Below are 15860 nucleotides of genomic sequence, written 5' to 3'. Positions count from 1 at the left end.
AAATAAATATTCGAAGTACTGATTTTCAAAATAAAGTTATCCACAGAAGTCATGGTTCTTCAGCTTTGAAAACAATTTAATTAAAGATTTTGACTCGTAGCGACGTGTCTCATTACAACTAAACTGATACCCACTAAATGATTGTCAAAATACTGTCAATCAACGGAAAGCTCCGAAGAGCATAGGCAGGAAATAGGAAGCAAAATGCCAACAAATTGACTGACTGAGAATGGATGTTGTTTTTTTTTTGGGCATATATGTACATATATACATACATGTATAATTATATACACGCACACAACGTGCAAATAGGCATGCTGTTATTGTTTGATAGGAGCATCATGCCAAGAATGTCTAAAAATTATGTGTTTGTCTATTTTCATTTAGCAAAACAACATTGTCAGCACGATAACGTATTATAGCGATGGAGAGGTGAATCTGACTACGGCAATTACCTGGTCGGTTTTGTGTATTCTTGCCAATGTGGGCATTTGTTGTTTGGGATTTTGGAGATGCTTCGCCAACAACTATTTACAGTGGGCAGCTTTGTTCACTTGGATACTGATGAATATACAAGGTAAGCCATTTGTGGTTAGTATTTTGTAGGTATGTATTAAGTTATATATTTTCATGCGAGAGTGTCTATTGAAGCATTAATTATATAGTAGTTAGCTAATTGACTCAATGAATTCTTTAAAAATTTCAAAGTGGCGATTCTGAATTAATATCAAAATCATTTAGTTCATAAATAACACACAATTATTAAATTATAAGTTACTCTCAAATTTCTCTCAGGAAAACTAAAATTAAACAATAGAAAGTGTCCAAAACACACTCATTGAAGTTTTTGAAATTTATTTCTCAAAAATATGTAAAAAAAACACACACACAAGATAACAACAAAACATCAACTTCATTTCTGATGGAGAAAGCTTACCAACAACATTTATGAGTTGGGGTGGTCCGTTCAAAAAATACACCCGAAAGGCTTTAAAGTAGTCAACCATAGTAAAAAATATTTTTTGGCAAAATTATTATTGTTTTATTCATCGTAGGTGTGTCATGTAGGGAAAACAAGGATGATACACTGATTATAGTTACCATCCCACTTTTCGATATCATTTTTGTTGTACGATTTGTCGTTTGTTTCAAAATAAGGCTCACTTTCGGCGATCACCTCTTAATTCAGTGAAAAATTTTCCCCATCAAGTGTTTTTCTAAGATCTGAGAACAGGAAATAGTCACTGCGAGCCAGATCGGAGAACGCGGTGGATGCGGAAGCAATTCGAAGCCCAATTCATGGATTTTTGCCATCGTTTTTTCTGACTTGTGACACGCTGCATTATCTTGGTAAAAAAAGCAAAAAAGCGTTTTTCGACGATTTCATCGTTCAAACGGTCCAGTGACGCCATGTAATACTCGCTGCTGACTTTTCTTCTTACTTTTCTAAAGTAGTCAACAAAAAATGATTCTAAGAGCATCTCAAAATACAGACGCCATAACGTTACCAGTCGACTGTTGCATGTTCCATGCTTTGGAACGGGATCATCGTGCACAGTCTATTCGGATGATGATCGATTGGACTGCGGAGTCAAATAATGGAGCTATGTTTCATCTATTGTCACATATCGACCCAAAAACTCGGATTTATTATGCCTGAACATTTTGAAACACTGCTCCGAATCATCAATCATCGTCCTTGTTTTTAGTCAAAATTATTTTGTGGACTTTTTTAATGTTTTCATCGGTAAAAACCTATTTTGGGCGTCCGTCTTCGGTGCTCATTTCACCAAGTCGAAACATAGCATAGCAATTCTAGATGGTTGATTTTCCTGGGGCAGTGTACAGATACTTATCATCAAGCAAATATTTTTATCAACACGCAACGTTCATTTTATCAAATTTCATAATAACAAAAGTTGCTTCACTCAAAATCGTATAATACTATATTCTACCCGAAACTAACAGTTACTTTTTCCCAAAGTGTGCATAGCATAATATATACCAAACATAATTATATCAAACTCCCAAATGGAAGGGTTTTGTAGTATAAATCATGGGTTTCCTCGGATAAAAAAACTATATTTTCCAACAATTTTTTTCTCATATAAAAAATTAAATATTTTATTAAATTTTTTATTGTTACAAACAGACACTATTAGCAAAGATATTTAGAAAATTTTGAAAAAAAGACAATTTTTAAGAATTGTATCTGAAAGACATGCACAAAATTTCATGAAAATCGATTGAGTAGTTCTCAAGAAATTTTAACAACGGAGTTCAAAAACACAGTTTCGAGAAGAACGCGTTTAAAGACGGCGCACTTAGCCTAGCTAGTTTCAAACGCACAAGATCTTAAGGCATACAGCCGAAACTATTACTCGGATCAACTTGAAAATTTAGAAAATTTAATAAGACAATAAAAAATTGATTTTTTCAAACCCGCAAACTCATGTAACCCCTAAGGGTCTAAATTTATACTAGGAAACCCTTCAATTTTAGAGCCACTCTGTTGTAGTATGATTTAACTGTTTAGCCATATTTTTATACGTCCAACTTCAGCGCAGTAACCTCAAATAAATACCGCTGCAGCTGTGACATTTCACCACATAACTGTCATTTCGCCCAACAAAAGTGGCGCATACTACTTATTGCTGAAATTGCATATATACATACATATATATTTATATATTCTAAGTAGATAGTCTTGCACAATTTCCTTTGACACACATTAATATTGTTATTAATTTTTCTTTTTTCTCGTTTCCTCCTTTTCATTGCACCTCTCCACACACAGGTTTCGTTGGCGAAGGTATTGGTTTCACGTATCGCGAATACTTGGTCTGGTACATCCTGTTCGTGATATTTGTGCCGTATGCAATGCTGCCGTTGCCACTGAAGTGGTGCGTCGTCGGCGGCACCATCACCGCCAGTTGTCATCTGGCCGTAATTACGATAATTAAAGTTAGGCGAAAAGAAGTACGTAACCTACAAAAGCACAATGTCAATGGCACAGTCGGCCTTATTACTACTCGTATTATTATATTGTATCGCATGTAGCGCACGCTGTCAGTGGGCTTTTGAAAATAATTCTTATATTCGAGTGCCTGCAGAGTGTTCTGCATTCATACTTATTGTTATACTTTTAGCGTGGAAATGTCAAAGGCTCTACGAATTTTATATTCTTTATTATTTAACATTTGTTTTTTGTTTCTTTTTTATTTCCTTTCCATTTGTGCCTCGTTATGTTGTCAGCAACCAGATTGCATTGCATTTCAAGTGGTCGCTAACTTCATATTGTACACGGCAATTAATGTGGCTGGCATGTACACCAAGTATCTGACAGATCGTGGGCAGCGCCTAGCTTTCATCGAAACACACAAAGCCATGGAACATAAAAAGGAGTCGGAGAAGGAGTTGCAGCGAACGCAAAAGTTGCTGGACTCAAGTGAGTAACAAATTAAGAATGTAAATCTATATCCATCGAAACGCCTTTTAAAAAGAAAACCATATTATCAGAAAAATATACACTAAATCCTTTCTGAGCCACTTACTTCCTTTTCACTTTAATTGTATTCTTTACATGACCCAAACTACTATAAAATGTCATTGCTTTATGCAGCTCTCCTTTCAGTATTCAATCAATCATAACAAGTGAATTAAACACTCATTTCGAATGATTCCCTCCAATGGGCTTCAAGTTTTCTAACAGGTGGTAATTGTTATTGAACAGTGTTGCTTTTAAAGAATTTTCACACAAAGCTTAAACTTGATCGGCTTATCGTTTTACCCTCCTAATCCTAGATTAAACTGAAAAAAAACCAGGCTGCTTTTTTACTCAACAGTCGTACTTCAGTTTGAGTCTATGATAAACAAACGGAAGTTACTTAAAAGAACTATTTTCATAACAACAATATATATTTAAGAAATGCACAGGCAGACCAACAGCATTTAAGGTGCAATCTTGCGCTAAACTATTCTCTTTCATAAGCTCATATAAAGAGTAATGTATTTCGAGGTTCAATCAGGTAATCAGTCGAAAGAACATAATTTTTCATTCATTTTTTGAAAATTATCTCTTTCAAATGTTGGCCGCGGCTAGTTCTCAGATGGTCTATCCGTTGTGTTCAATTTTCGATGACTCGTTCGAGCATGTCGACTGGTAACTGGCGAATGACACGCGTAATGTTTTTCTCCAAGACCCGAATCGAAACGTGAATTGTCTGCAAAGACTTTAGACTTTACATATCCTCCTAAGAACAGTCTAAAGGTGTGATAAGACATGATTTTTGGTGGCCAGTCGAACGGCCTAAAACGTGAAATTATCTGCTCAACGAAGTGTTCTCTCAAATCCATTGATTAATGTGATGTTTGGAAAGTGGAAACTAAATTTCGCCGAGATCACGAGCTTGAGGCATCACATGGTCGGTTATCATGGCGGTTACGTTCTCACGGCATTGAAATTAATGCGATGTGTGGAAAGTGGTGCCGTCTTATCTCGCGATAACGATCGCCATTGACGGTTATGTACTCACTGGCATCATTTTTGAAGATATATTGACCGATGATTCCACCGAACCACAAACCACACTAAGCCGTGTTTTTTTCTGGATGAAATGGAAGCTGTTGCATCTATTCAGGCTGCTCTTCGTTCCAAACGCGGCAATTTTGCTTGTTTACGTACCCATTGAGCCAGAAATGGGTCTCATCGCTGAACAAATTTTGGCTCGAAACGTCGAATCTTCTTGAACTTTTCAAGAGCCGATAGAGTGCTGCGATGTCGCTTCGAAAGGTCGAGCGATTTCAGTTCTTGCACAAACTATATTTTGTACGCTTTCAATTTACGATCTCGTCGTAGAATGCGCCAAGTCGTTCCATACTTCAGTCCGAGTTGCTTCGAACGGCGCTGAATCGACTCTCCACGGTCTTCATGTACACTCTCAGTATTTTACCGCTCCTATCTTATTGGATTTACAAGTTTTACTCAAAAACTGTTTAAATTTTGCATTCAAAAGTATTCATAAATATATGTATGTATATTAACATGGTTTATATAGTATATGCACTTATACCCAAAGCACTGTGTAATCGCTCAGAGCTGAGCTGCGAACAAAACCGAAAACCAAATTCTCTTCGTTTTAATTCACTTGTTGTTGTTGTAAAAGAAAACTTTCCTTACAACTTTTCATGCATATCGATGCAAATGAGTAAAACTACTCAAATATCATTAAGAAATGTGGCATACTTTTGGGCACTGGAGTTTTTACCTGGCAGCGCTGCTTACATTTTGCCTTATATTGTACATATTCTCCAGCAATCCGAACAACTTAAACTTGTGTGGTTTTGTGTGTTGAATTCAAATTTGTATTATTTTAGAAATTTTTGCGGAATATATTTGAAAATTGTAATCAAAATTGCATAAAACTAAATTAACCTATTTTGCATTTTCTTTTACGCAGTACTTCCTAACATTGTGAACAATCAAATACGCGCCGAAATGTATAAAGGCACCGATCCCACCGTCGAAACCCAATTCAATAAGCTCTACGTGTACCCAATGGATAATGTCAGTATACTATTCGCCGATATCAAGGTGAGCAAAGCGGATATTTTTACCACATATATTTAGTTTTTTTTTCTATTTAGAATCACTTAGAACTTTAATTAGTAATAAAAATAAAATTAAATTATTATTTTACGTGCTATAGCTAATGCCGATATAGATTAGAGGGACAATCGAATGCAAATGGTGATCCATTTCGAGGTTACATACATTTTCAAGGAAAAAACACAGAAATTAAATGGGCAATAATTATTATCATTCGACAGAACATTATTTGGCATTTATTTTTTGAAGATTATCTTTTCAAATGTTGGCCGCGGTTACGACTCCGATGGTCCATCCGTTGAGTCCAATTTTCGATGACTCGTTCGAGCATTTCTACTCGTAACTGACGAGTGACTCGCGGGCCTGAATCGAAACGAGATTGTCCGCATAGACTTTAAACTTTACATATTCCTCCCGGAAAAAGTTTAACGGTATCATATCACACAATCTTGATGACCAATCGACCAACCCAAAAGGTGAAATTTTCTGCTTTAAATAAATCCATTGATTGATACCATGTGTTGGAAGCGGCGTAGTTTTGCAGAAACTAGATTTCGCCGAAATCACGAGCTTCAATTTCGGGCATCATATAACCAGCATCAGTTTTGAAGAAATATGGTCCGAAGATTCCACTAACCCACAAACCACACCAATCCGTTATTTTTTCTGGATTAAATTGAATCTCTTTTCGTTGCTTTTTGTCCCAAATGCGGCAATTTTGCTTGTTTGCATACCCATTGAACCAGAAATGTGCCTCATCGCTGAACAAAACCCACATACCTCAATCCCCAACCACAATCTCAAACAGATCTTAATTCCAAAACCACTGGGAAGTAAACATAAAAGTTAATAAACAGGTATAAAAACCATATTATACGAGTAGTGAAATAACTCTCCAAAACCTTGTGAGTCGATTAAAAATGGTTTAACCTGTTAATACCGAAGAAACCTATGCAGTGTACTATTGTCTGTCCCGCTGTGATTATTCTATAAAAACGAAATTTCAAAAATATTTACTATTTTATAGGTAGGTCTATCAAAAAATCTAGTAATAAACATCAAAGAAAAATATAAATAACAGGGACCATCCAGCAAGTTCTTGGATTAGTTCAGAGTGCTGAACCTTTGTGACAATATGTAGGAAAGGTCGCAATAGGTCTCAGAATAAAACCTTAATTAATTTCTGTCTATCCATTTACACCCAGAATCTCCTTTTTACGCGGACTGAGGACCTAGCATTTGGGATATCAATCTGAATTTTCACACGTACTGTTCATCCAAACAAACTGAACGATCAAAGTTGTGCTTGTTCTTGTACAGAAAACTATTTTATTTGTTTATCTTGACGAAATTCGGCATAGTTTGTTGCCTCCCTACTACCTTCGGTCATATTGCTCAATTCGGGCCTCACAGCTTCCATTCATACTGACTAAACAAAGTCAAAATACAGATCTTGTTACACGCTTCCATGATATAAAATAATGCGTCTGTGCGGCTGAAGTTATCCCTTTTTCTAGTTTTTAACCAAGTAACGACTGGTTCACAGAGAATCTCATAAGGTAGTTTATTTGGTTGAATCCCAAAACTCTTCATACTGAACTTTATTAAGAAACGCAAAAGATTAAATTCAGCTCGACAACTGAACCACGGAGTTTTTAATCATCATTCTATGGAAGTAAGTAATTTATATCCCTAGTTCGAGGTATCAACAAAACAAGATTTTGGCACAAGATAAATATCGATCAAAGACCGATTTAGTTTTAAGCACCGCCGCACAGTGTGAGATTTAGTCAATCTAGCATCTCAAAATTAATTTTTATATGAAGTTGTAGAGATATGAACTTGAAATTTGGCACGATCGTTACGGAGATTATAAGCTTCAATATGGTGTTAGACAACTAGTTCCAACTAGTGTCAAAGGGGACTAGTTCCGAACTATCCTCAAAAACACTAGTTGGGGACAATTTTTTTTACACATTTATATTGAAACTATAAAACTTGTCGATATATTAATATAAGCACCCACATACAACCATTTCTATAAAAATCTTCAAGTTTCGAACTTTAGTTTTCGATGATTCTTTGCAAATGAGAAAAATAAAAAAAACTAAAACATTCAACGAAAGTTCTTAAAAGAATGGAAAATATTCAAAATAAGATATTAATCAAAAACCAAAATAAAGAAATTATATACAAATTATACAAAAGTAAAAAGCGAAAAGTAGAAATAAAAAAAATAAGGAATTTAAACAAAAATAAACATTCCAGAGAGCTGCAAGCAAAGTTTTTTATGCTAAATCATAATCATAATCAAATTCATCATTTAGTTGGGTGTCAGACAGAAGTGCAATGACCTCAGAAGGTAAAGTAGAACGCTTGGTTTTTGGGTGCAAACGTAAACTTGCAATCATAAGGGTCTGACTGATAAGCAACCTTTGCAATAATAAAATCTATGTTGGTGTCAACTCGGGACGTCCTTTTTCTTGTGGAACAATTCGCGATACTATCATCGACTCTTTATTGCGTGCTTTTTGCGCTTCTTCAGAAAAGTTTCCTATGGGAAGAATGCATGAAGGAAATGATAGCTCCTCCATGAAACAATATTTTGTGGAGGAGTTACTGGCATATAGTACCAAGGATATAAAATCAAATAAAGCTCTCTGTTTCTGACGTAAAATTTTGGAACGCATCTATATTAATAAAATAGCCGCTGTTTATGCAAATAAGTATTACTCGATACCGCTTGATTTTATGCATGTAATATCCGATGTTTTTTCTGCTTCGTTGAAAAATCTTCTGGCCGTATTGCCATCATTTGTGGTTTCCTGTTTTCTGTTTCGGCATATCCACAAGAAGACCCCATTTCGTTCCTAAACTGTGTCCTTGTATTTTTTTTTTTCTTCCTTCTTGCAAACGCTCTCCTTATTTTCATCGCCTGATACGTACAATTTTTCTATTTCCAATCGGTAAGAAATGGGCAACAAGCACTCCATAAACCTTATGTAGACATGTAGAGGTGAAAGACCAACAGCAAGCATATTTTCATCGATTTCGCGCTGTGATAAGGCATTCATCTCATTCATAGTTCCGCGTTGAGGTATTTGTTTGAAGCTGATGGTGCGTGATCAAGAGAAAAATCAACAGCAGAAATTTTTAACTTAGCCAAATAGCATTGTCATGCATAAATCTTGCTTTATGACGGTGAGATTTGCTCCATCGCGATTGAAATTAGAAGCAAAGCTTTTTTATATACGATCTTTAACTTTGGTATCGTCAACATCGGGTCCAAAAATGATATAACACGCTTTTCGACCGCTTCTGTTTTTTTTGCTTTTCACCTTGCTCAACCAAATCCAAAATAGCTCCTCTCGCGATATTTCACTCATACTAAAAAAAGGCAAAAAATGGGCAGAGAATTTTATTTTTTAAATTTGTTTTGGGTACATTAACAAAGATTCTGCGTGGCATTCCTCATCGCGGAAACTCCGTGGGACTTGGAAGTTCTAGTCGTCTAATCAAATATTTGAAAACTTTAAAATTAGTCTTACCTTTCAGGTGGTTATAAAAACAATTTTTTCAAAATACTTGAGTGCATAAAAAATAATTTTGTATAAAACAAAAATTTTTAAGTTTAAGTAATAACCTTCAATACAAAAAATATTTTAGGCCAAAAAAACTACTCACAACTTCGACCTGATCACTCAAACTTTTGTGATCAATGCAAGCTTGCAAATCAATTGTAGCATGCTATGCAATTGCACGTGTTTGATAGCTGTTATCACACCAATAACATTTTTTTATTCTCTTTTGTGTTTGTTTGCGTAACAATTAAGGACTCTTCTCACGTAAAAAAAAATATGAGCGAGTTACGAAAACATTTTTTTTTTGAATTTCGAGATGCTAGATTGACTAAATCTCACACTGTGCGCCGTCTACTTAGAAACCTTGTTGTAAAAGTATCTTTATGCTGAGAAACCTAATTGTAAAAAAATTTTTATATTTGTTGCAGGGTTTCACTGAGTTAGCAAGTAAAACATCCGCCCAGCAGCTTGTCAAAATTCTAAACGATTTGTTTGCACGTTTCGACCGTATCGCCGAGGTAAGTAAAAATTTAGTAACCTTATTTATTTTGTCAAACGATAGTATAGAGCTTTCCCTCACATTCTTTCTGAATTAATTTTCTCTTACTACATAAATTTCAAACATATTATACGAACATATTTCATTTTACAAATTTCGATATGATAATCCCAGAAATAACAGACAGATGCCAAATAATTTCCGGCAACTTCCGATACCTTGCTATAAAAGGCCAAAGCAACAGCTTATTTATGCATTCTGAGTATTAAAACTGTCTGGCAATTTATCCTCCAATCCTTTCATATAATTAATCACAAATTCTGAAATATGTCGAAATAACGAAATGGGTTCACAAAGAGCGTACCCTGATTTACATAGCGCATCCCGTGCGTCTGTTGCACTATAATATTATTTAGAAGCTTCTTTTTCAAATCTTCGTATATGATTTAAAGTAGTTAAAAATACAATTTTTATTTCGTCCTTTTTTCTTCTGTGGCTCTTGACCATTCAAGCTACAAGAAACTAAAGACATCTCAGTAAACATTAACAGTACATATGTAAGTATGTATGTCTGTCACTTTGCTTGAATTACTTTGACATTTATCGGAAGCAAATAGCGCACTTAAGTGACGGCATCATCTGTCACTGTTCGCACATACCCGACACCCATCTTACGCTGTCTTACTATACATGGTTGGCAGTAAAACTTGAGCTACATACTTAAATCTGCAGACACAAGAAAACCAACAACAATAATAAACAATTGACCAAGTAGTCAAATGAAGCCAAATTGCTAAAGATAAGACAAGAATGTAAATATAAAATTTTTACGTTTTTCCGGTTTGGCCCTGGACGTTGATGCATCATGTTGTGTCCACTATTGGTCTTGTTGTTGTTGTTATAATTGCAACTACATGCTGACGCTGTGGTGTTCGCTTCATTTGACCGCAACCGCAGGACAATCACTGTTTGCGTGTGAAACTCTTGGGCGATTGCTATTACTGTGTGTCACAGTTCGAGAGCGACAATTGGAAGACGCGACCGGATCATGCGGTGTGCAGTGTGGAGACTGGACTGCATATGATAAAGGCCATCAAGGATGTGCGGCTACATACGCATGTAAGTATAATATTTTATAAACAAACACACACACATAAATATAGTGTAAATCTGTATATGTATTAACGGGATGTTTGCGGTAACAAAATATGCTTGCACGATTTTCATTCAGAATGACGCGAAGGAGAAATGTGGTTTTAAATTCAAGCACTTAGTGCAAGAATAACAAATGCGTGGCAAAAATGTTTTCACTTACATACAATGTTTATAAGCTTTACTATATAATTCAGGTTTGGAACTACTATGTCAAATGCTTATATTGCCGAAAACTGCAACTTTCGAAACTACATCTGAAATCTGGACTAACTATTCTCTCACAACATATTGCTACAAAGTATAATAACTTTGTTCACCTAACTATTGTTTGTAACATCTAAAATTAATCGAGACCGATAAACAGTTTACATCGTTACATTGTCTTACAAAATTCGTCGGATTTGGAGATCATTCTCACTAGAATACGCCGTCAAATTATTATAAAGTATACTTCGAAGATTCCAGGCAATTATCGACGCCGGTGGTGACTAGACATATTATCCCTTTATAACTCAACTAAGTAAAAACGGAAAAACTGTATCGTTTCTAATAGATTTCGGATAGAAATGAAATACGTGTTTTATAGTTTAAACAATTTTTTTTTATTCGGGTCAAAAGCAAAACAAAAAAGGGTATGTTGTGACAGTTAGGTAAATCAACTTTCTCGTAAGCTCATTAAATAATAATATTTGTATTTCGTGAATATTCACATGTTTTTTTTAAGAAGTGTGAAATTCTTTGAAGCAGTTGTTTTGCTTGTTGTAGCCAGTAAAGCCACACACACATTTTTCACATACCGTTTGTGATACTTCAAACACATCCTGGACAGCTGCATTCACACTAAACTTTACCACAGCGAAAAAAGAAAGATACCGTTTTATAAGTGATGCCAATACATAAAAAACCAGGCAGGAATTTTACAAATTGAAAAATACGGAGTGTGACAGTGCTACTACATCATACTAAAAAGGGAAAAATTAATTTTCCTATGTTTTGTACCCTCTAAAAGGGTTTGTAACATATCTGTCACATGATGCTATAAAGGGTTATTGACCAAATTGCATCATTGTTTGTAATGTGTACAATGTATATATGTATAAATATGAAAGTTTCATAAAATATTTTTTTTTTATAAATTAACACAACCACGCTCTTAGTTGACAGACTGTACATATAATCCATATAACTCACGCACTAACCGACATTATACGAGTATGCAATATATGCACATACGAGAGTTAGAGGTAGTATTGTTGCCTCGATTTCACATGAAGAAAAGTCATCCGTATGATCGAAAATCCTGATATTAGTTATATGGGGGGCTCAGGGAAGTATTAATCCGATTCAACCCCGTAGACAGAGCTACTAGTATTAGGAAAGGATTCTCTCGGAATTTTAATTGTCTATTCCATACATTGATCGATACTTTTGGTCAAAAGTCAACTATATATAAAGGGGTCTAAATATTCGGTATCTAGGGACCTACTTACCTTGAACACTTTTGGTGTGATTTAGGAAATTTTTGGTCATAAGATGGAATACTTTAAAGTAATTATTAATAGAAAATTTTATCTCGTTATATTAACCACTTCTTGATTTACCTACTGGAAAGTGAAAAATCAGGTGGAACTTAAAATTATGCTATCTGAGAAGTACGCGTGGTTGTAGTTCGATTTCGCTCATTTTCGCAATGTGGCATAGGAATATGATAAAAAAATGTCACGTCCTAAATTTAGTCGAAATTGGTCGAGCCTGTTCCGAGATGTGTGATTTCTTGCGCTTTTAGTAGTTTTTAACAGTACCGTTATACGGGAAGTGAACGGGGTTATCCTCCGATTTCATCAATTTTCACACTCTTGACAGGGGTTAATATTTGCGCCAAGCAAATTCGGTTGTTGTAGCTTTTTTACGAGGAGGAAGCATCGAAAGCCTGTGTGTTGAACTTTAATCCGAACTAAACCTCCTACTGTCTTATGTCAATCCCCACGGTACCACCGTCAAGTATTACGTCGGGAGCTATAGTGGGTTAGAAGATATGTACATATCTACATTAAACTTATTAGAGGGCACCGCCAAGTGCACTTTTTCACAATTTTTTTATCATAAGTGCCCCTTTCTACTGCAGCCACTGTGTCAAACAGAGTTTTATTTCTTAATTTAGTGTTTAGTTTTATCACTTTATATGTTTTCGCTTAATGACGTTTTGTTTTCGAGGCAGTGGACCGATTACGGCCATCTACGAACTCAACAATTTTTTTTACTATGGAACCGGCATACCAAGTTTCATATGGTTCATGGTTTTTCGGCTTCGGTTCGTAAGAATAGAATGTTTTTCGAAAACATTTAGTGATTTTGGAGCCAATCGGGCTTTAATTTTTCTTAGGCCCCGATTATCTTTTAATATAGCTTTCATTGATCATACCGAATTTCTAACAATGCTAATCTCGGACTGTTAATCGTCGATTCTCAAGCATCAATTCCTTTATTTTGTTGGCAATTTCTTTATATTTCGACAAATAGGTTTCAGCGCGAAATTTATATTAAAAGGTCTTACTATTTTTTGTCCACAGTAGTATACTGACACCAAGTTTCGAAGAATTGTACTGTAAATATATATTACTATATATGTATGTTAACGAAGAATATACAAGTATGTATGCACCTACATGTATATTGTCAATTAATAGTAAAATCAGAAGACTACACATCGAAAAAAACAGAACGTCACCTGTCAATATTTTTGTATTATTTTATTAAAAAAAAATCATATTGATGCCAAAATATATGAATAACATTAATAAAATATAAATAAAATTGTTCAGCTCACATAAAACTTCTCCAAAATGCACGAAAAAAATTATTGGGAACATACCTACCTACCCAGTTTTTGTACGACGGGTCCACTTTATAAAAATCATTAAAATACGACACCATTTCATTTTCTTTTACTCCGTAACACCTTGCTGTATTTCAGCCTCGGGACTCCACATACTTTATAGTATGAAACATGTACGAGTATATTGACTATTGTACGCGTATGTAGTTCGGAAGCATAAAATAATCACAAAGAGCAGCAATAGATCAGTTTCGAGGCTGCGCAATGAAATGAAGACAACGCGTGTACTTTTAATATGACCGGCATTGGTTGGCTTCTATTGTGTTTTAATACGGTCGGGATGTAAACAAAACTACAATTATTTATAACAAAACACGGGAGGCCACAACTTCCGACGTCCCGCTCGTACTGGTGATAATGTGACCTTATACACACACGATTTCGTATGACAGATGCTGATTACAGTCCGTACACTAGTAGTATAGGGTGATATTTAAGAGGGCGCTTGATATACTTTGTTTAAAATAAAAAAAACGCATAAAATTTGCAAAATCTGTATCAGGTTATTTATTTGAAACGTTCGATTGGTATCATGACCATTTACTTTTTGAAGATTAATTCATTTAAATGTTGACGCATGCGGCATGTCAGGAGCACTTAGGTGGTCCATTCGGGAAAGTCAATATACTGAATAATCTGAGGTCATTACTTTCTATCGCAAGCATTCGCCGAAAGCAGCAATAGCACGACATTTCTTCGGAAATGTTGTCTCCAAAAGCTGGACATTCAGTTTGCGGAGCTTATACATTCTTGTAGACTTTTAGACTCTACGTCAGCCCTACAAAATATACTGTCTTATATGCACGCGGCTTAAATACGCCATCGATCGTGGTGTGCCACGGTACTGACGAGTCCATTTCGATAGAGGATGAAATTGTTTTCGTCGAAGTTTTCCCATCAAAAATGCGCCATAAGAATCGCGTGAAGTCTTAGCTGTGGCAAGTGTAGCGCCCATCTTGTTGAAAACCCACATAGTCAAACAGAGTTCAGAGATTCTTTCCATTTTGGCTAACAAAAAGTTTGGTAGCATTGCTTCGAACGATTAAGCGATCGCCCCATTCACCTGTAACGTTGCGTGCCAACAGCTAATCATTTGAAAAAATACGGTCCAATGATGTCCACCAGCGTAACACCACACCAAATAACAGAGCATATTTTCGGGATGCTGTTCACGAGGGACGGTTCTTCAAGAACGGCTTCTGGTTGCTCTTCACCCCAAAATGCGGCAATTTGCGTTATTTACGTAAGCCATTCAACCAGAAATGAGCCTCATCGCTGAACAAAATTTTGTCCGAAAAAAAACCAAAAATTTCGCCCCCCGAACAACTGATTTTGGTAATAAAAATTTCAACTGATGTTGCAAGCGGTTGCTCTCGTTAGTAAGTGCGATTCATGATGAAATGTCAAAGCTATACTGAGCCATCTTCCTCTATTGACACAATGTCTGAAATCCCACGTGATCTTGTCAAATTCCTAATGCATGAAACATCCTAACCTCAAAAAAATCACCCGTTATATAGCGTGTGCTGCTGACACGAGCGTTTCGAGCGGTTCGAGGGGTAACGATGCGGTCAATGTTGACCAATTCATTGGAATGGAAATCGCTGTTGAATGCATTTTTACCCCTGCTCATAAGCAGCCTAAACAAAAAAGCCACACAAGCACTCACACACGTAAACGCACCTTGTCCATACAATGCACACAAAGCGGCCAGATACAATGCTTGTGATTTTGTGCAAGTGAAAAATTATTTTAAATTTAATGCTAAACTATGCGATAATGCAACACAACGCGAAAGCCTAAACAATTTCTACACAAATCTGATGAATTCCTGCAAAAGTCAGTGAACTCTGTGTCTCTCGACTATCCGAGCGCTATTAGCGTCTGCAAATTATGGCCCTGTGGGTCATTGTGCTTGGGACATTGCCTGTGAAGACCTGCTGGTATCTTCCGAATTCCTCTCAGCAACATGTGTCTGTAAATACATGCTCATTCTTGTGTCGATGTGCATTTTTTTTGGTATATATACCAGGTGTACAGGTGATTTCTGTAATATTTAGCAAGATGTACGTGAGCCCAAAACTTAGGGCTCCAACCACAATTCAACCACTTTATGACCCA

The 15860-nt window shown here is 35.8% G+C and overlaps 1 protein-coding gene across 7 annotated transcripts in view; it reads left to right on the top strand.

Moving 5' to 3' along the window:
- The window catches only part of LOC105225020 (adenylyl cyclase 78C), a 205584-nt gene that overhangs the window by 170204 nt on the left and 19520 nt on the right, over positions 1 to 15860 (top strand). For 6 of the 7 annotated variants that reach the window (XM_049456907.1, XM_049456908.1, XM_049456909.1 and 3 more), the window contains 6 exons: positions 388 to 577; positions 2798 to 2979; positions 3256 to 3448; positions 5460 to 5593; positions 9618 to 9707; positions 10646 to 10807. In XM_049456907.1, the coding sequence (XP_049312864.1) occupies positions 388 to 577; positions 2798 to 2979; positions 3256 to 3448; positions 5460 to 5593; positions 9618 to 9707; positions 10646 to 10807 (951 nt within the window). Of the gene's footprint in view, positions 1 to 387; positions 578 to 2797; positions 2980 to 3255; positions 3449 to 5459; positions 5594 to 9617; positions 9708 to 10645; positions 10808 to 15860 lie in introns of those variants that run through there. The other variant, XM_049456913.1, reaches the window with a different exon arrangement.

This window comes from Bactrocera dorsalis, chromosome 5 (genome assembly GCF_023373825.1).
Source record: "Bactrocera dorsalis isolate Fly_Bdor chromosome 5, ASM2337382v1, whole genome shotgun sequence".
NCBI lineage: Eukaryota > Metazoa > Arthropoda > Insecta > Diptera > Tephritidae > Bactrocera > Bactrocera dorsalis.
This window is presented reverse-complemented; position numbering and strand designations above follow the sequence as displayed.